The sequence below is a fragment of the Meriones unguiculatus genome, chromosome 1 (genome assembly GCF_030254825.1).
Source record: "Meriones unguiculatus strain TT.TT164.6M chromosome 1, Bangor_MerUng_6.1, whole genome shotgun sequence".
NCBI lineage: Eukaryota > Metazoa > Chordata > Mammalia > Rodentia > Muridae > Meriones > Meriones unguiculatus.
In genome coordinates, this window is record NC_083349.1 from 190,721,190 (window position 1) to 190,742,422 (window position 21,233).

The 21,233-nt window shown below is 38.1% G+C and overlaps 1 protein-coding gene across 2 annotated transcripts in view; it reads right to left on the reverse strand.

Annotated features, from left to right (window-relative positions):
* Positions 1–21,233, reverse strand: part of Etfa (electron transfer flavoprotein subunit alpha) — a 61,972-nt gene that overhangs the window by 29,063 nt on the left and 11,676 nt on the right. For both annotated transcript variants that reach the window (XM_021656239.2, XM_060374211.1), the window contains exons 2-9: positions 20,328–20,474; positions 16,414–16,495; positions 16,233–16,315; positions 11,785–11,884; positions 10,283–10,393; positions 9,515–9,616; positions 8,048–8,116; positions 4,187–4,269 (exon numbers count right to left, since the gene is read on the reverse strand). In XM_021656239.2, coding sequence (XP_021511914.1) covers positions 4,187–4,269; positions 8,048–8,116; positions 9,515–9,616; positions 10,283–10,393; positions 11,785–11,884; positions 16,233–16,315; positions 16,414–16,495; positions 20,328–20,474 — 777 coding nt within the window. The remainder of the gene's footprint in view (positions 1–4,186; positions 4,270–8,047; positions 8,117–9,514; positions 9,617–10,282; positions 10,394–11,784; positions 11,885–16,232; positions 16,316–16,413; positions 16,496–20,327; positions 20,475–21,233) is intronic.

Here is a 21,233-nt window from a genome sequence, read left to right on the forward strand (position 1 = left end):
ATGTGCAGGCACACACATACACAAAGTAGTAAGTGTAAGAAAATAAATAAATGTAACTGTACGTCAGATGAGAATATTTTTAGTCTTAAAAAATTATACACAAAGGTATTTAGAGGCAAAAGCCACAATGTTACCTTACCTAATGTAAAAATGTTCAGAAAATATGTACATGTATGTACACATACGTATTATTGTATATACATGTAATATATTGTATTATTTTTTAGTTAATTTTCTAAAGTTGAAATTAACTCCAAATCAAAATTTAATTAGAAATAAAAAGCAGTCATTGTCACAACAGTACACTGTGAATTTTAAGTGTGAAGTTACAAGGACATTGGAAACTGTTTCACGCTTCGTAAATTGTTGTGAATGACAAAAAGAAAAAAAGCCATGTAACTAAATTCAAGGCATATGTGGAGTATTATATATTTTCTCAAATTAATAATAAAAAGTAAAACAATTATTTTATACAGATAACATTAACTTTGAATGTTCTTTTACTTGAAGCAGGGAACTCTTGGCTTCTGAACATCAGAAAAAAAACAGTGGTGATATTTCCCAAAGCTGTCACAAAATGTCAACAAGTCAAAATACTGAATATTCTAATAACAAAATGGGAAAAGAAATAAAGCCTTGAAATGTTCAAAAGTGGCAAAATAGACCCACTAAATAATAAACGAATGTGCTGTGTTTAGCTTTAAAAACAAAGAAGGCTGCATTAGTATTAGTGGAATGGACTTAACAGCACACAGTTCAAATGGGTGGGGGTGGGAAGAGATTTTGGATGTTCAAAAGTGTAATTCTTGCCAATAGTGGGATATGACTGCCAAAACCCAATGCAATATTAAGTAGCATTAATTAAAATATTATTTAGGGTGATAATAACCCAAATCCACACTAGTCAGCGAGCATATCAAGTAATACATTCAATTCTGGGCCTCAGGTTTCCTTTTGGCCCTAAGGGAATAGCTTGTATCAGACATCTTCCTGATAAAACATCATGTTTGGTTCAAATACAGATGGCAATTGTTTAAATATGTTGGAGATCAACAATGACAATAGAATTTGAGGAGCCAAAATTCTGTAGAGGAGGGAAGCATGCAGACATACTTCTCTTTCAACTGAGGTTTCTGCAATTTCTCCACAGGATAAAGACTAATCAGAAATTAAGCCCCTAGCTAAAAACCTGCAGTCTGACTAGTTGAAGAAAATACACAGAAGAAATGTAGCTGTCACACTAGCTGGAAGTGTGGAGAAAGTTCCAGAAAAGAGAAAACCATGGAGAACCATAGACTGCATATAAATGCCATTCACGACGAGAGCTTGCAGCAAATTAGAAACAGCAAAGAAGTTCCTTAGTTAGATGTCATATCAGAAAAACCAACAGGCACACCATAGATATGAAGAAAGTAAACAAAAAACTCACTACTAGAATGTATTTTAAAACTTCCATAATTTAATAATAAAAAGCAATTCAATTAATAAAAACAAACAACTTCAATATACACTTCAAAATACCCAGATGGCCAGTAATATAATAGTTGCCCTATAATCCTGCAGTCCCTCATAATGTGAAAGTAAGACTGAGAAACTAGGGCTGAAGGACTCATGAATCACTCATGTGATTCTAAACTAGTATCATTTACTAGAACAAACATTAATGAAATAACAGGCAAAATCCAAATGGAGTCTGACGACTTGATGGCATTACGTGCCAACGTTACTGTTCTGATTTGCTCTGATTTGAAAGGCTACATTGTGGTTATACAGGAAAATGCATGTATTTGAAGCTGGCAACTTATGCTCAAATGGTCACACACAAGTTCTGTTCTATACTTGCAAAGTGATTGTTTCCCAAAAAAGATTATAGAACCATGGTGTGTGTGTGTGTAAACATAAAACATACATATGAATATACATTTATGCCTGTAATGATCAATCTTCATTGTCAATTTAGAATCACCACGGAAACAAAACATGACTCTGTGAGTGCTTTTTCCAGAAAGGCTTAACAGGGCAGGGAAGGCCCACCCTGAGTGTGGGTGATACTACTATCCCACGGGCCAAGATCCCAGAGAGGATGAAAAGGAGAAATTGAGCTGAGCACCAGTATTTATCTCTGTTTCTTGACTGGATTCAGTGTGACCTTACTAAGCTCTTTCATGATTTCCTCGCTTTAATGGACTATACCCCTAAACTGTGAACCAAAATGTGTTCGTCCTTCCTTCCTTCCTTCCTTCCTTCCTTCCTTCCTTCCTTCCTTCCTTCCTTCCTTCCTTCCTTCTTTCAGTTGCTTGGTATTTTGTCATAGCAACAAGAAGAGGAACTAACACGATGCCCAACTAGAGAATTAATACATTAGGATCCTCTGAAGAGGTGTATGAGCTATGTTAAAGTTTTCAGAGCATTTAATGCTTAATCTCCTCATGAGCAAAATTCAATAGTTTTATAAGACTAATGTTGAATAAAGCTGATACAAGAAAAGATGCCACCAGCCACTCCCTGTACCCTGCTCCTGTTTAATCACTATGAATGCCCCCTTTCTGTCACAGTAAGTCTGCTTGTTACTTCAGGGTACACACTGAATTTCTCATAAAAGTAGTTTTGATTAGGAAGCTGTTGATCTTTTATGAATTCAAGCCTGAATGTGTCTACTCACATAAAACTGTACATGCAAGATTTCCACAAAAAATATATGTGTGCCACACCTAATTAAATGTCACGGACGGCTCCAGCTCATCTGCTCAATAAATCCACTTTCCCAGGCAGACTAATGTGGTTTGACAAGCAAGTCAGTCACACGGCGTTTTGACTTAATTTATGAATAGTTTTAGTGCTTATATTCAGTACTGAGACCCACTCTGCTTCAAGTAAGCTAAGTAACACAAAATATATTAACCAAAGAAGAAAGATTGCTTCATTGAACTTTGTGAAAATGAAACATTTCTGCTTATCAATTGAAAAAGAACAGGAAATCCTAGCATGAGAAAAAAATTCACAGTAAATATCTGAAAAATAATTTGTATGCAAACTATATAAAGAGGCTCTAGAAAGAGACAATAAAAAGATAAATGATCCAACTTTAGAATGACAAAATTGGTTATTTCAAAACAAGCTTCAAAGAGAAGACTTAAAAGAGTTGGGAGAAATTGGGGGAGCAAAAACACGATCAAAATGTTGTGTATAAAAAAGTTTTAAACGCTGATTTTAAAGTCACCATCTAATAGACCAGGGCACTAGAAGACTTAAATGGACATGATACAGTATCTTGATTTGAAATAACAAAAACATTTTGTTAGGAGTTACACAAAAATATTTTCCTCATGTAACATCAATCTAAACTGGTTGAAAAATGACTCAACACATTGCTTAAGAAATATGAACAGTCAGGAAAAGTTTTAGAAGACTCAACTTTCAATTCTACGTTTTCCTTTAAGCTCTGCAAAGGTTTTTAGAATACTGTATCTGGCTAGGTGTGGTGCATAAGCTGGAAATCCTAGCACTTGGAAGCTAAAGAAAGATGACTGCTGAGCTTTTGCCCAGAGAGACTACAGACTGAGATTCTGTGTCATCCTCTCAGCAAAAAGGAATATTCTAGTAGTACTTAGACGGAAGTATCTAAGTATCTCCTGAAATCCATGCGAATAGATAAAAATGTAGAACTAAACGAGGTGGTCAGGTGCACACAAGACTAGAACTATCATTATATTCTAATGACAAAGCCTAACTAAAATAGGCTCAATTAAAATAGGCTAGTTGCCTTAACAGCTTTTGTATCTAAAAGACTTTATGGACAATAAATCTCAGTGTAAGTTTATGCTATAATAGTAAAATAAGTTCGGGATGTAGCTCAGTGGACGAGCACTTGCCACACATAGAGTCCTAGGTTCTCCCTACCACACCATGCACACAAAATAACAACAATGGCAATGACGATAATAACACAGCATTTGACCTCATACTGCTTTAAATCTTTTTGCAAAGTAATTCCTAATTTAAAACTGCTAAGCATTTTATTAAAACCAAAAACCTCCAGACCTTGTGAGGACACATTCACCATCATAATGGCTAGCTGTGTAGGATCACTGAGTAAGATATAAATCACTGAAATTATTGCCCAACAAATATATACAGTGCTGATGCCCACAGAATTCTGCAGGGCATATTTTATTGCAATACTTACTGGCGCTACTATTTTTCCTGTCTGACCAACTTGCATGTCATTGGGAACAAAGCCAGCATCAACAGCAGCACGGGAAGCACCAACTGAAAGGGGAGGAAGCGTCATTATTTTCAAGCTCTATTATTCATCTAGTGAGATATTTACCAAGAACTACAAAGCATCCTAATATTGTACTCAAAAATTATTGTATAAAGGACTTAACTTTTGAAAAAAAAATCCTGATCAAGGATTTGAAACTGACCAAGGATTCTAAATACTAAGTACACACACATTTTTTTTTTAAACAAAGTAATTTCCATTGTGTATTATACTCACAATTTTTTTTTTTTTTAGACAGCATCTCTATGTAGCCCTGGTTATCCTAAAGCTCACTGTGTAGATTACACTGGCCTTGAACTCATAGAAATCCTGCTGTCTCTGCTTCCTGAGTACTGTGTTTAAAAGCATGCGCCACCACTCCAGGCACAAATTTCAATTTTTGAACTTGACTGGTTTCTGATGTTTTTAAAATAAAAATAATAAAGTATCCATAAATTCACATTACAATCTACAATACCCTACAATGTTTCTGTATTAATATCATGATTTTTGGAGAAATGCTGTATAATAACGTTACCTCTTATGAGCAGGTGAAGTCACATTTAACACAAAACTGAGGTTTAACAAGTATCATATTAAATTAACAAATAAAAATGTAACTGGTTTCCTCTCCACAAGGAGATCTATTTTGGGAGTAAAACCATTGCTTCTGGAAAGTGAAAGAAAGGGACTCAGGCATTTTTTTCTGTATACTGTTGCATTAATTTATTCTTCTTGTTCTAGTTCGCTGATAGAAGCTCAGATGACAAAACTTAGATCACCTTTCTTTTCTAATACATATTTAGTACCATACATTTCCCTATGAAAGCTCATCCTGATGGTACAGGCCTGGATTCCTAGCTACACGGGAGGCTGAGGCAAAGGATTACAAGGCCAGCAAGGTGATATGAGTGTGACTCTAGCTGAGACTCCTAATATCTGGGGTCATGCGACTGAAGAGGCCACCTTCTAACTAGACAGAGCTCCTAGTGGACGGAGGGGAACACCAATCCACCCACAAAAACTTCGACCCCAAATTTACCCTGTTTACAAGATAGGCAGAGACAAAAACAAAGCAGAGATTAAGGGAATGCCCAACCAACGACTGGCCCAACCTGAGACTCACCCACGGGAGACAGCCAACCCTGACACAATTAACAATACTCTGCTATGCTTGCAGAGGGATGCCAAGCCTTTGAGTGGCCCCTCCTAGCACCTGATGGAAAGAGATACAGAAACCCACAACCAAACATTGAGTGGAGCACAGGGAATCTTGTGGAAGAGTTGGGGAAAGGATAGAAGGTCCCAGAGAGGACAGGAATTCCACAAGAAGATGAACAGAGCCAATAAGCTAGGGCCCACGGGGGCTTATGGAGACTGAAGCAGCAACCAAGGACTGTACATGGACTGTACCTAGGCACCTACACAGATATGGCTGATGGGCAGCTCGTTCCTCATATGGATCCCTCCAGTAAGGGAAACAGGGGCTGACTATGACATCTGTTGCCTGTTTTTCCATCACCTTGCCCTGGTGTGGCTACCTTGCCAGGCCACAGGAGAAAAGGATTTGCTCAGCCCTGATGCAACTTGACATGCTGGGGTTGGGGTGGGGGTCTCTCCTTCTCTGAGGAGTAGGGTAAGAAGGATAGAGAAAACAGGGAGGAAGGGTGGGACCCAGAGGAGTGGAGGAGGGGGCTACAATTGGGATGTAAAATGAATAAGAATTTTTAAAAAAATTAAAAAGAGACTATCTCAAAGATTTGAAATTTAAAAACAAACAAAGTTGGGGGAGGGACCAGATAGGTATAGCTCACCTGCCATACAGGTATACAGCACCTGCCTAACACGTCAGCTCAATTCCCAATACTTAGAAATAAATTCTTCCCACCCCACACCACTGCTTTTACTGTACCCCACACTTTTTTTCCATTCAGTTCAAAATATTTCTTTTGAGATATTTTCTTTTACTCATATATTACATAGAAGTGTGCTGTTTAATATCTCCATGTATCCTGGGATTTTTCAGTTATGTTTCAGTTATTAACGCCTAGCTCAAGCTAAGAACAGACATCGTACATTCCCTACTACTTTAAATTTATGAAAGTGTTTTATGGTCCCAAATATGGTCTTCCTTGGTGAATGCTCCTGTCAGCTTGAGAATTCACTGTTGAGTAACACGATGACACCAACGGATGTTAATTCAATCCAGTTAACTGTTGAGTTGAACTGAGATTTCCTGTTTGTTCTATATATTTCTAATAGAATCATTGAACTTACAAGGTAAATCAGTAACAGAATCCCTTTTAGTTCTAAAGGATTACTCCACGAGTACAGAATTCTAAGTTGCTCGAAATTGTTCTCTCAATATTTGAAGACTTTTATCCCATTCTTATTTTATTCACATGATTTCTGAAGAAAAGTCAAATATACTTATCTTTGCTATTTTTATAGGGTAAGTCTTTTATTTTTTTTTTTCTCCACTTTGGTTTCTTTCAGGATTTTTATCTTCATCCTTGACTTGTTATAGCTTGCAACTTAGACACACATTTGGTGTTTTCTGAGCTTCCTGGATCTTTCCATGGGTATGATGTGAACTGGATGGAGCACTTCTCAGGCTTCACTGTATCAACCACTCCTGTTCTTTCCTTCCACCTTCCCATCACACCCATTTTTCTTCAGTTGTAGTTCTCTCTCTCCCTCTTTCTCTCCGTCTTTTAGGATTTTTGAGACCATGTTTCCCTGTGCAGCCCTGGCTGTCCTGGAACTCGCTCTGGAAACCAAGTTGGCCTCGAACTCATAGAGATCCACCTGCCTCCCAAGTGCTGGGATTAAAGGCTTGATTGTAGTTATTTTTTACTTTGCTTTTTATGGGGTTACTTGTACTTTTTGAGTGTCCCCTAGTTCCTGGGGTATTTTTAATTCTGTGCTCTTTTTTTTTTTTTTTTTTTTTGCTTTGCTTTTTAGCTTTAAGCATGTTTGTGGCATATCCTCAGGCTCAGAGATTCTTTCCTGGTCCTTCAAGTTTACTCTGTTCATAATATATAATCATTTCTGTTTCTCTGTGTGTGTGTGTGTGTGTTTAAATCTTTATCATTTTTTTCCAGTTCTTTCTCAAAATAAAACAAGGGATATTTATTTAGTAATGTGTATCAGAGCATGTGTGGGGTTGAAGAACAGGTAGCAGGAGTCTGCAGTAGGCTCTGAAGTTGGCAATTCATTACTTTTTGAATAGAAATCAAAACTAGATAGATTCCTAAGATTTAGCAAATGTAAAAAACTGCCACACACATACTTTGAAAATTATTAGGATGCCCGCTCCCCCTTTTCTGAAAAGTTTCAGCATTTATTGGTGGCTTAAAAAAAAAAAATTGCAGAAAGAATGAAATATTGGTCAAAACTAGAAATAATGATAAACAAAATAAGTCAGAGGCAGAAAAGTAAATATCTTATGTTTTTTTCTCATACAGAATCTAGATTAAAAAAATAAGGGCAAGGAAATAGAAAGGAAATGTATGGAAAGAGAAAGAAGAAAAAGAGGAAGGCAGAAGAGAAATAAGTAATCAAGGAAATATGATCAAAGTATGTTATGTACATGAATTGAAATGTCACAACCAAATGTGGCTTTGCATAGATGATAATATGGTTAAACAATAAAGCTAAGTCAATGAAGGAAAAACTAGAAAGCAAAATTACCTAAAGCTTTGGAGGACTTATATATAAACATAATGACAAATATTTCCAACAAAAAGAAGACATCATGTGACAAAGAAAGAGGACATTTACCTGCAGCATGCAGTTGGTCTGCCAGGTCGTACAGCAGCTTAAAGTTCTCTCCACTCTTCAAGCCCCGACCTCATTAAAAAATAAAATCAAATCAGGTATACACAAGTTGCACGCTGTAAAATGTTTGCCATTTTATATGCCCAGCCTAATGTCCGTATTACCAACTGCCACATTAAACACACCACCTCCTCTACAAAACCTTTCCTTGCTTTTATGAAGCATTCAGCACTGCACTTAATTAACTACAGAAAGGACACTATGATGTTTATAGTCTCTCCACTATAGTGAAAACACCTCACAATGCAAGATCCACAGCTCTCTAGGTCACTGATGTATCTGTAGTATTAGCAAACGCTTACTGGCATTTGGTAAATATTCCCTAAATGAAAGTTCCTGCTAGATTTTAAACTCCTTGATAGCAAACACATTCTTTTGTTTTCATCTCTCCAGGAAATAAAAATGCAACAGGCCCATCATAGAACAGATACAGGCTAATATTTCCTAAATATACAAGCCAATAAACAAGACAAACATCTTTGCAAACTATTAAATCATTTCCTCTTAATACCACTTGAGCAATAGATGCCTGTTGGTAACACAAATTATTTTTTTTAAATATTTAATTTGGAAAGATTTTAAAACCACATCAATCATCTTCTCAAAAAGTCAGTCAACAAACGACAAAGTAGCACAGTACACAAAAAGAGGTCAGCTGATGACACACTCAGCCTCTGACATTCACTGTGAAGGGCTTTCCAAGTGTTATCCACACAGACCTGAATAACACTGAAAGCCACTGAAAGTAGAATGGAGCAGGGCATTTATATGTGACTTTGAGATTGAGATTCCAACTGCTGTGTTCACAATTCAGAAGCAACTCAAAGGCCACAGAAAAATGTGGAAGTCTATAAACAAAGACACCATGTGGCAGAGGTGTGGGGATGAGACTTGTGCCCTGCTCCCTAGTGCCAGTGACAGATGTGTGACACTTCGCCCAAATTCTATTTATGGTCTAATTTCATACTCCTGGCAAAATATTACTAATACTTACAATTTACCAACTTCTAACATTTGTAAAGAAAAATTAAAACAAAATCAAACAAAAACCCTATGCTCCAGACTATAGATTCAGCTCAGAAGTTGAGAGTTTCCCTACCATGTACAAGGCCCTGGGTTCCAGCCAGGCATGGTGACACATGCTTGTAACCCAGCACTTCGAGAGGCAGACGCAGGCAGATCTCTGTGAGTTTGAGGCTTGCCTGGTCTACAAAGTGAGTACAGGACAGCCAAGGCTACATAGAAAACCCTGTCTCGAAAAACCAAAAACCAAAACCAAAACAAAACAAAAGACCCTGGGTTCCATCCCCAGCACCACCAAAAAATAGACAAAAAACTAGATAGAAATCATTCCTTTAATGACAGTGAACTACGTAGCTCTGCCATCTTTTAAATTACTAGTGCACTTACCACCAGATACCACCACTTTGGCACCAGTTAGTTCTGGACGATCACTTTTTGTCAATTTCTGGTCAAGCCACTCTGACAGTCCCGCTGGTGAAGAACTTGGTGCTGCATACATTGATAAATAAATTAAAAATGAGGATGACTTGAAGTTATATAGTAATAATTATTTTTAAGACCAACACACAAACACAAGTTCATGCACTTTCATGTTCCCAATCTCATTTTCTTTAATTATGAAGGCTTAAGAGGGCATTGGGGAAGTCAAACACTACCCATAAGTCCATCTGTATAAACCAGAATAGCCCATTCTTTCCAGTGTTCAATAAGATGCCACATGTTAAGATGTTTACTATTATTACATTTTTCTATTATGTTGAGTCACTCAAATATCACAATAGGAAACAGTAATGAGATTAAAAAGGTCCTAACGCAAACATAAAGATTAATCATAATTGATCCTCTCTCCTACTCTTTAATCTACCAGTCATTAAACTTATACCAAGATGATGTGAAACAGACATAAATTATAATTATTTATATAACCTTGGAATGAGTCACTTGAATTTTGTTTTTTTCCCTCTCTTTTGTAATTCTCTTTTTATTTTATGATTTTATCTATTCACTTTACATCCCGATTGTAGGCCCGAGTCAGCTGAATTTTTACTTTGCACTAGGAATTAAACCAGAGGTCGTCCCTTAGTCTAATAAAATCTATGAAGCAAAGAAACAAGAGATGCCCACCTGTCAAAAAGAGCGCATATCAACACTCACCCTTTTCTGAACTGGCACTACCGCCACTTGTTGCTGCAGCCTCAAAAGATGTTCCCCGAACAGAAAACACCTTCACTTTCTCATCACACTTCACTGTACATAATGCATTTCCTGAAACACATTTTATTATGAGGAAGGAATTTTAATTATAAGGAAGTATACCTCTCAGGCTCAGAATTTATTTTATGAAGACGAGGTAAAACTAAGCATGGACAACTGTTTCCTACATCTGCTAAGTATAGGAAAAGAGGAGCACAACAGTGAAAACCTTTCCCAGGGACTATGCATACACCTCCGGGTGTCTTTTCAAGCAAGAGAGTTAAGTTACTGTCTAGATTCAATAAGCTGAACAGGTGGCCACAGTAAGAAGGCACACCTCCTCTATAGGCAGAAGGAATGAAGCTTTTTTTTTTCCCAAACAAGTTAGTCAGTAACCTAAAAATAGGAGCTGCTATACGTTAATACAAACACAACTGCTATACACGCCCAAGAAAGATAACATGAAAGAACAATAGAGCATAAAAACAAGTTCAGAGGATCTAAAGGACTAGAGACACTTCATATTAGGAGTGATGTCACTATGACCAAATACTTGAATGTTACTAAAGATTTCAGGTCTGATTTAAGAATCAACCCGTTTACTAAAACTTTAACCAGAACAAAGGCAGTAACAGAAATTACTTCTTTCTCCAGCCCCACTAGAGATCAATGTGCTTAGAGATGATCAATCAACTAAAGAGATACTGAAATGATAATGCACATGGATGGAAAGAAAAGACTGAGAATACTATTTTTAAAAAGATTTTGCCTTTCAAGGTACTACTTACAAAATATAGCTATTTAAACAAGACCTGAACAATGACAACAGCAATAGACATGCTAATGTGGAAGGAGAAATCTCATGATTCCCACCCCTAGACAACAAACAACTTCTTGTTATTTTCTTGGTTATCCAATACAACTGGCTACCCAGTACAAAAGTAGCCAGCTCTGAAATCATATACACAACAAGCAAACTAAACAGAACCAGGGGGTTGTACTTAGACATCTGTGTGTGTGTGTGTGTGTGTGTGTGTGTGTGTGTGTGTGCGCATTGTAAAGCAAAAACAAAACAGGACATCAACTTGACATAAAGGGGAATGACACAGGAGGGAGTAGAGGGGGAAAGTGATATAATTACATCTCAATTAAAATTTAAAAATACACACACACACACACACACACACACACATATATATATATATATGGCAAGCTTGATTTTTATTAACCACTGGGGGAGAAAATCTTACTCCATAAACTGAAAGGCCTGTATAAAAGCACTGTGTACATGATAAATCTGATAGAATGCCATGTCAGGGTTAGTAGTAATTCTCAACTAAAGCATTTCTCAGAAAACCTTATGATGATCCATTTAATTATAGGTTGTTTCCAAATCCTATTTCTAAGATTTATGTATACTCTGAAAATTAACATGTTGATTAATTATCTTCCTTGGAACTTACCTGCATAGATAGTTCTCACAAATGTGTCAGGTGACTTGATCTCAATGATGTCAGAAACTGGGGCAACATCAAGTTTGGCTGCTACTCTGGGCAGAAGGTTCTATAAGAAAAAGAAGCAATAAGCTACACAAATGCAAGCTGACCAACATAACAATGGTAGCTTCTAAACCCCTTCAAAGAGGGGGTGTATCGTCCACATAAATTTTAACTGAAATTCAAATATTTTATACTTCACATGTATCTTTGAACAAGGGACATTAAGCTCAGCTTTTGAGGTAGTCTTTGAAATTAAGTGCCTACCATTACTCTATATTAAGTTAGAGAAGATTTATAGTAATAAGCTGATTAAAGCTGATAAATTATGGGATCTACCACCCTAATAAATATCAAGTACAAAGTGTGACAGTTATGGAACCCTGAATTTAAACAAGAGAAAGAGAAAAAATTAGAAGAGTAAAATACTGGAAAAGGTTTTATTATATACATTTACTAGAAGATATGAAAGAAACAGTTTTTACAGATGTTACCTTTGTCAAGTTTATGTTGCATAAACAGAGGAAGCACAGCAGCCTGTGTGTCGCACATAAAATGAGGAGCAGAAACAAGCATGCGTGCTCTTGTTGATACAAGCACATAACATTTTAAAGTAAACACTTATAACTTTATGCTTAGTAGCTAGCAACTTTAAGCAAGTCAAAATCTTCTAGAGTCTCAGTTAGCACTTCTCATAGAGGGGGGAGAGAATCTCCACATGGCTAGTTAAAATTCTATGACCCAGCCGGGCATAGTGGTGCACGCCTTTGATCCCAGCACTTGGGAGGCAGAGGCAGGAGTATCTCTGTGAGTTCAAGGCCAGCCTGGTCTAGAAAGCAAGTTCCAGGACAGCCAGGAATACAGAGAAACATGGTCTCAAAAAACAAAAATAACAGCAACAAAAACTCTATGACCCTAGGACTCTAAAGCAGAACAGAGTCACTTAGTGAAGACTGAACTTCCATGTTCTAGACTGAGGTTCTTTTAGATAACATAAGTAATTTTAAAAGTAAAGCACTACTTTTTATCCCGTGTTAACTTCTACATAGCTCATTCCATGACACCTCCCTGATTTCATGCACTGTTTCCAACAGCTATGCTTTCAAGATAATACAAAAAAAAAAAAAGATAATACAACAAAATAATTACAATATATTAGCTGTGACTAGCATGAATTTTTGTGGTAAAATAACTTTTAATATACATGCTGTATGACTCCTAACTAGGATTCTAAGCACCCTGAAGGTAGCAGGTTGTCTTCTAGTTCTCTTCTGTTCCTGTACTGTTTTTACTCACTGACCTCATATAAAGTGATGCTGTAAGTACTGACAGAATCAGCTTCCTTATATCTGCATCAGACAGTAATCCTCTCCCATGAATAGAGAACTCGGGCTTCGATTACTAAAAAGTACCAATGTTCATTTTCTTGCTTTTGTGGATCTTCCTTTCCATCCCCATTTCTACTACCCTTCTACCCCCAGGGTTTCCTTTCCACTTTCTCCTTACTTGTGTTCTATCACCCTGGCCAACTTCCTAAACACTCCCTCTTTTCCTCTGTCATCCACTTTCCACTTTCATGGCCTATAACGGTGTGTGTGTATGTGTGTGTGTGTGTGTGTGTGTGTGTGTGTATCTAGAAACTGCCTGCCAGAGAAAGAGTATGCTGTATCTGTCTTTCTGAGTCTGGGTCATCTCAATGTAAGAACTCCCAAATCCATGTTTTCCTGAAATTTTCATTATTTTTATTTTGTACGGCCATGTACGTACCAAATTTTCTGTATCTATTTATCCGTTGACATCTAGGTTGGTTCTATTTCCTTGCTATTACGAATAATACAGCAGTAAGATGTACACATACCTCTGTGGCAGGGTGTAAGCCTAGGAGTAGTACAGCTGGGTCATAAGGTAGTTCCACTTTTAATTCTCTGAGAAGCCTGGTTTGTATAATGGCTGTACTAATTTATACTTTCACTGGCAGTAAATAAAAGCTCCCTCTTCCTCTATATCCTCACAGAATTCTCTGTCCTTTGGTTTTTTTTGTTTGTTTGTTTTTTGTTTTGTTGTTTTTTTTTTTTATAATGGCTACCTTGATGAGGATGAAGTGGAACCCCAAGTTTTAATATGCATTTTCCTTATGGTGGAAGAGACTGAATATTTTGATGAGTACTTGAATACCCCCTCAAAGCCATGTGTTGAAGGCTTGTTACCAGCCTTTCCTGCTGCTAGAAGATGACAGAACTTTTAGGAGGTAGGACCTATGGCAAGACAGTTGGGAGTGTACCTCAAAGTAGGTATGGAAATGCTCACTCCTTTCTTCCCCCTCCCCTTCCCCTTCCTTTCTCTCTGATTCCTGGCTACTATGATGTTAGTAATTATGTCATGTACTTCCACCATGAGCCATGACTGCCTAATTCACCACAGGGCCAAAGTGTCAGGATGACATGATTGGTACCTCTAAAACCATGAGCCAAGATACATTCTTCCTTCTTTTGCTTTTTTTTACTGACAAAAAAACAATAAACACAATTCACAGGTTTATCACAGACCTACTATCATCTCCCTATGGAACTCCTCCTATGGGCTTCTCTTCACCTCAAATACATTTGTAGGTCAGAGCAGCAGCTATTCCAGGTTCAATTCCTAGCACCCACACGGTAGTTCACAACTGTCTTAGCTACTTTTCTATTGTGGTGACAAAACACCATTACTTAAGGCAACTTATAGAAAGAAAGAAAGAAAGAAAGAAAGAGAGAGAGAGAGAGAGAGAGAGAGAGAGAGAGAGAGAGAGGAGGGACGGAAGAAGGGAAGTAGTACTGGGAGGAGACAGAGGGAGAGGGCTACCGCTGGGATACAGAGTGAATAAATTGTAATAAAGAAAGAAAGAGAAAAGAGAAAGCATTTGATTTGGGAGTCATGGTTCCAGGGGTTAGAGTAGTGACTACCACAGCGGGTAGCATGATGGCAGCTGGCCAGCATGGTGCTGGAGCAGGAGCTGAGAGCTCACGTCACCATCGACAAGCACAAGGCAGAGAACAGCAGCCGGAATGGTGTGGGCTTTCTGAAACCTCAAAGTGCTCCTGCAGTGACACACCTCCTTCATCAAAGCCAACCTCCTAATCCTTATAGGGATCATTCTTACTCAAACCATCACAAGTGTCTGTAACTCTAGTCCCAGGGATTTGATAGCTTCTTTTGTCCTTTGACGGCATTACACCCACAGGGAATTCAGATATACATGTAGGCAAGACAGCCATACACATTTTGTTTTTTAATGAAACAGAACAGAATAAAAGAAAAGGGAACTGAGAGTTAAATTCCTGGGGTCCCATGCATGCTGAGCAAACACCACCTCTGAGGTATACCCCTGTCCCCTTTGTTCTTCCCTCCCTGCTTTTTTTTTTTTTTTTTTTTTTTATGTTTACTTGATATAGATCACTACTCATCTGTGATGGTTACTTTAACTGTCAACTTGACACAATGTAGAACCACCTGGGGCCTGTCAGTGGGCATGCCTGGAAAGGACCTTTCTCCATTACAGTAAATGCTGTGGGAAGAGGAAGCCCACTGTGAGCAACACCCATTCCCTGGGTTTGGTTCTTGAACTACATAAGTGTAAAGAAGGTTTGAGCACAAGTAAGCACGCATCCATTCATCTCTCTCTGCTCTTGACTGTGGGCATAATATGATCTGTTCTCTCAACTCCCTGACACTGTGACTCCCTGTCATGATGGATGTACCTTGGAATTTTAAACTGAATAGACCTTTTCTCCCTTAAAGTTGCTTTTGTCAGGGTATTTTATCAGTGTGTGTGCATGATCAGACTACAGCCCTCTTTAAGGATGTCCTAACCACATCAGAGTCTTTCCCGAATCCCCAGAGTATACAGACCTAGATTCTCTATTATGTCCATCAGCCATCCAAGTAAATCATCTTTTAGGATGAGTAACTAAACTGGGAGGTGATGGCACACACCTTTAATCCCAGCACTTGGGGATTAAAGCAGAGGCAGCAGAGGCAGGTGTTTGAGGGCAGCCTGGTCTATTGAGTGAGTTTCAGGACAGCCAGGACTACACAGAGAAGCCCTGTCTCAAAAAAAAAAAGTAACTAAACAATGTACACACATAAAGAGAATTCAATTTAACAATAGTTCTATCTGGTCCAAATTAGAAAACTTAGAAGTGGCAGGTCAATAAATTATAATAAAATCCTGAAAGAATACTTATCTCTGTGACAAAATCTGAAAATCTGAAATGACATTTAAATAGCAAATTGGATAAAATCTTGAGAGAATAAATCTTAGCAGTATCCCCTTAATACGACTAAGTCAGGGCTGGCTAGCTAAACAAAGACTTTTGCATTCTTGCCTCAGGGAGGCCCATCCTGTTCGAGGAGTGAGGTCAGACTCCACTTCTCACCTTTCCAAACGCTGATGCTCCAGCACAGATGTGTGTGTAATTGAACTGCTTCTGAGTTTCCAAAATCAATGGTGTCAGCTCCTCTGAGAACGAAACACATTTGGTAAAGGCATCTCATGCTATTTTCATAATCATACATTCGAGCAGAACAGGTTCAACATTTCCCACTGGAACACCTCACCTGGAAGGAGGCCTTTGTATGCATCATGCTGAGCCACCAAAACCTTTGCTACGCCAGCTACCTTACAGAGGTCCTGTGCCACCTGTGACAGAGAGAAGAGTGTCTCAGCATCCACTAAGAGAAACACTGAAGCACTGGTGAGTGCTAACCAAGTATAACGTCTTAATGGCCAAGTCTAAACATTATTTTTGTTTGTTCTGAGATGGTGAATGCCGCCCAACAGGCTCACAGTCCCTAGTTGATGAACTATGTGAAAGGATTAGGGGGTGTATCCTTGTTGAGAAAGGGTGTCAGGGTGGATTTGAGGTTTCAAAAGCCCACACTTAACCCAGTTCCTCTCCCTTCCCCTCCCTCCCCGATCAATCATTAAATAAGAAAATGCTCTACAGACTTTCTTATGGAGGCATTTTCTTAATTGAGGCTCCCTTCTCTCTGATGACAACTGTCAAGTTGACATAAAAGTAGCTAGCACAGCCAACAAGAATAATTTTTAAAAAATAATAAAAGTACTGCTTTTTTATTTTGATCTTGTTTTGCATTCTTTTTCCCCAGAAGGGCGTTGCTACCAGCCCTGGCTGGCCTGGTATTCACTATGTAGCCCAGGCTGGCTTGATCTTGCAGCAATCTTCAACCCTCGGTCTCCAGAATAATAGAATTACAAATACATGTCACCAAAGTAGGTTTTTTTAAATTATTCTTTTTTTTTAAATAAACATTTAATTTTTTTTGAAATTATGCATATGGGAGGGCATATATGTGCACAAGGTGTAAGATGCCCTAGAACTGAAACTATAGACAGATGTAAGCTGTCAACATGGGTGCTGGACATCAAACCTGGGTCCTTAGCAAGAGCAGTCTGTATGCTTAAACACTGAGCTATCTCTCCAGCCTTTCTTAAAAAATTCTTTATCAAAGAAAATTGTAAATCAACTGATTTTACTATGAACTGACTGACCTAATTAGTCCCACTACAAAATTCTGAATTAAAAAAACAAAACAAAACAAACAAACAAAAAAAAAAACAACTGGGCTAGAAAGATGGCTCAGCAGCACTTACTGCTCTCAAAGGTGACCTGGGTTCAGTTCTCGGCATCTCCATGGCAGCTCACAAAACTATCTGTAACTAACTCCAGCTCCAAGGATTCTAATAGCCTGTTCTGGCCTCCAGGGCACTGCATTGCCTGATTGCTATACAAACATGCTGACAAAACTCATATGCATAAAACAAAAATAAAACATTTTAATACTAATTGATGAACCCAAATCAGCATAGTCTTTTCCTTAAACTTAGCTGTAAACTATGTTTTTTCCTTGATGCTAACTTAAGTACATTATTTTCGGCAGAGAAAAATGAAAACTGGATGTGGTCCCCAGCATTTGAGAGGATGATGTAGTAGGATCACAAGCTATGCCAGCTTGGGATAGAATGACATCCATCTCACAAATCCAAAAGGAAACAGAAAAAGAAGGGAGAAGAGAAGGAAGAAGGGACAGCTCTGATGAGATCTTCATAGTAACAAAGCCAATGAAACTCTGGACTCAGGACCTGTTAGAAATGAAGACAGAACTTTTCTAATGTCAGTAGCTCTTCCTTTGACAATAATTTTCTGAGAGTATGACTAATAACTCCAAGAAATAGAAATATTTCCCATTTTCAACATGGAGTTTCTGACTACACACAGACTTACGAACAACAAAGCAAAGTGTTTTCTTATTTAACTTCTCATTTTTCCTGTTTGGAATCAAGGGATTCTGAAAAAGCTTTTGACTACTCTGAGTTTCTGTACACAGAAGGCAATTAACATTCTCTCTTTAAAGTAACTTTAATATGAGTGGTTTCTGCTTATCAGTCTCTTCTGCCATTCTGTCTTCCATTTGCTAACTCACTGACGAGTGGACACAGCAAGCTGAGCCTTTGACCCTCTTCCACAGACTAAAAGGCTCCACAGTATCCACTGAAAGGAGGCAGTGGGGCATACTCTGCCAGCTGGGTGATAGGTGGCACACCCACACTGTCTTACAGAGATGCACCAGTGTTAGCATCTCCAGTTTAAAGAAAATTCCTATTAAGAAACCAACTTAACTTGTCAGGCATGGAGACGCATGCCTTTGATCCCAGCATTTGGGAGGCAGACTCTGAGTTCAAGGCTAGCCTGATCCAGAGTTCCAGGACAGCAAGGGCCAGGGCTCTATACACAAAGAAATCCTGTCTCAAAAACAAAAACAAAAACAAAAACAAACAAACAAACAAAAAACTTCTTCTGCTTTCTTTTGCTTTCACTTATTCCTCCCTCCCTCCCTCCCTCTCTCTCTCTCTCCTCTCATGCTCTGCCACTGTCTCTCTGTTTCTACCTGTCTCTTTCTCTCTCCACCTTCAAGGCTTACTCAGGCCCTAACTCTTCTCTCCCTTCCTGCTCTCAAATAAACCTCTTTGTATCAGAAAAAAAGAAAGAGAGGAAAAAAACAAAACAAAACAAAAAACCACGTAATTCCAAAGTTGCTACACAGCAGCTTGGATATAAAGTAAAACATAATTTCTCATTGAAAAAATTTTTTAACTGTCAAAACTTCCAGTATTAAATAGAATAATCACCCTCAGTTTATGATTAACAGCTAAAGAAAACAATAGAAAATTAAAATCTGTCTACATTATCAGACATCTTTCTTAAAAATAAGAACATGACATACACAAGACTGCAACTGATTGAATATCAAGTATGTTAAAGTAATTAGTTAAAAATCACAGCAAACTAAATAAATCTAATATCTGCTTATATTTGAAAACTGAGCAAACAAACAAAAAATTAACCCTATCACCAGACATTGTGGTAAACAGCAACTGTATAAGATTCAATAATCCAATAATCAGCTGGGTGGTGGTGGTACACACCTGTAATCCCAGCACCTGGGAGGCAGAGGCAAATGGATCTCTGAGTAAGGCCAGTCTGATCTACAGAGTGAGTTCCAGGACAGCCAAGGTTACACAGAGAAACCCTGTCTCGAAAAACCAAGCAAAACAAACAGGCAAAAACAAAACAAAACAAAACAAAAAAACAAAAAAAACTAAGTAAAAAAGATTCAGTAATCCTCAAAAGAAAAGAGATAAAAGAAATCCACATAACCCCAAACCTGCTGAATATAGTCTTTTAAATACCAAGTTCATGCAAAGAATTAGAAGTGACACGAGCATTCTGAACTTGCATTACCACCTACTCCACATCAATAATTTAGTAAAATACATGACCTGCTAAAAAAGAAACATTTTCTTTCTACACTCACTCCTTCGTGAGGGCCAAGCTCCCAGTCAAGCTTAGCAACTCCCGACAAGGCGGAGGGGAACTGGGAGCTAAAGCTTTGTGGTCTTAAAAGGCTCTTATCTACTCAGCAGCCTAAGGTACAGACCCTGCAAACCACATTACAGAATAAACTTTCCCAAGAGTTAGCTTCCAACGCTGTCACTTAACAACCACAACAAAACCAACCTTTACTACCAGCTGTAATTTGGGAAGAATTTAAATTCTTCTACTAATTGCATATTAGCACCTCTGATACTTTGCCCAGATTGCCCACTTTCCTGAATTAGAAGCAATTAACAAGTATATTCATCAGATCAAAAGGGATCAGCTATTAACCTCTAAGGGGACTCAGATATTGCATTCTACTTGGTACCTGGTGCACAGGATGGTGCCAGTAGAACTAAATCAAGCATTCCAAATCATTTTGAAATATAAAATGCTTCATGAAAAAACCTTCTGGTTCTTCATTCATACACAGTAATGGTTATGCCACTGGCCATTTAATGAGGATTAGAACTCAGTCTGGGTTAGGGTCCTCAGCATAATTCTCTGTTGCCATCTTTCACAGTCTCTTGATGGAGATTATATTTGCTATGGCTGACCTTAAAAATCTCTCACCTTGTCACATTTGGTTCCAGCTACTAAGCAGGATACTTCCCCTCCAAGACGTCCAGCTGCAGTGATGGTATTTAGAGTAATGGGTGCTAGAGAGTCATTTGCATGCTCAGCTATTACCAAGGTACTCTGAAATCGGAGCAATGAAGCCTAAAAGAAAAAGAGAGCAATGTTAGTATAGTCTTTCAAGGTAACTGTTATTTAGCCTTTCAAGGTAACTGTTTTACCAAGGCACATGGGCTTTAAAGAAAACACTTTGAAATGCAATGCTCAGTTATATAAGGGTATTAATAAAATATTTCCTTGATGCCATAAATTAAGCTGTATCTACATTTAAAATATCAATACCTAACAGAACCCAAAATGCAAGTTTGTTTCTGTGGTAGCTAGTCTTATGTCAACTTGACACAAATTAGAGTTATCTGAAAGGAGGGAACCTTCATTGAGAAAATGCTCTCATAAGATCCAGCTGTAAAAAAAAAAAAAAAAAAAATCCAGATGTAAGGCATTTTCTTAATTAGCAATTGATGGAGGAGGGACCATTGTGGGTGGATCCATCTCAGGGCTGGTGGGCCTAGGTTCAATAACAAAGCAGATGAAGCAAGCCAGTAAGCAACACACTCCATGGCCTCTGTATCAGGTCCTGCCTCCAGGTTCCTACCCTGTTTAAGTTCCTGCCCTGACTTCCTTCAATGGAAGTAGAAGCCAAATAAATCCTTTCCTCCCCAACTTTCTATTTGGTCATGGTGTTTCACTGCAGCAGTAGAACGCCTAAGACTTACTTTTTCTCTCTTTCTCTCTTTCTTTCTTTCTCTTTCTCTTTCTTTCTTTCTTTCTTTCCCTCTCTCCCTCCCTCCCTTCCTTCCTTCCTTTCCTTCTTTCCTCCCATCCTTCCTTTTTTTTTAGATT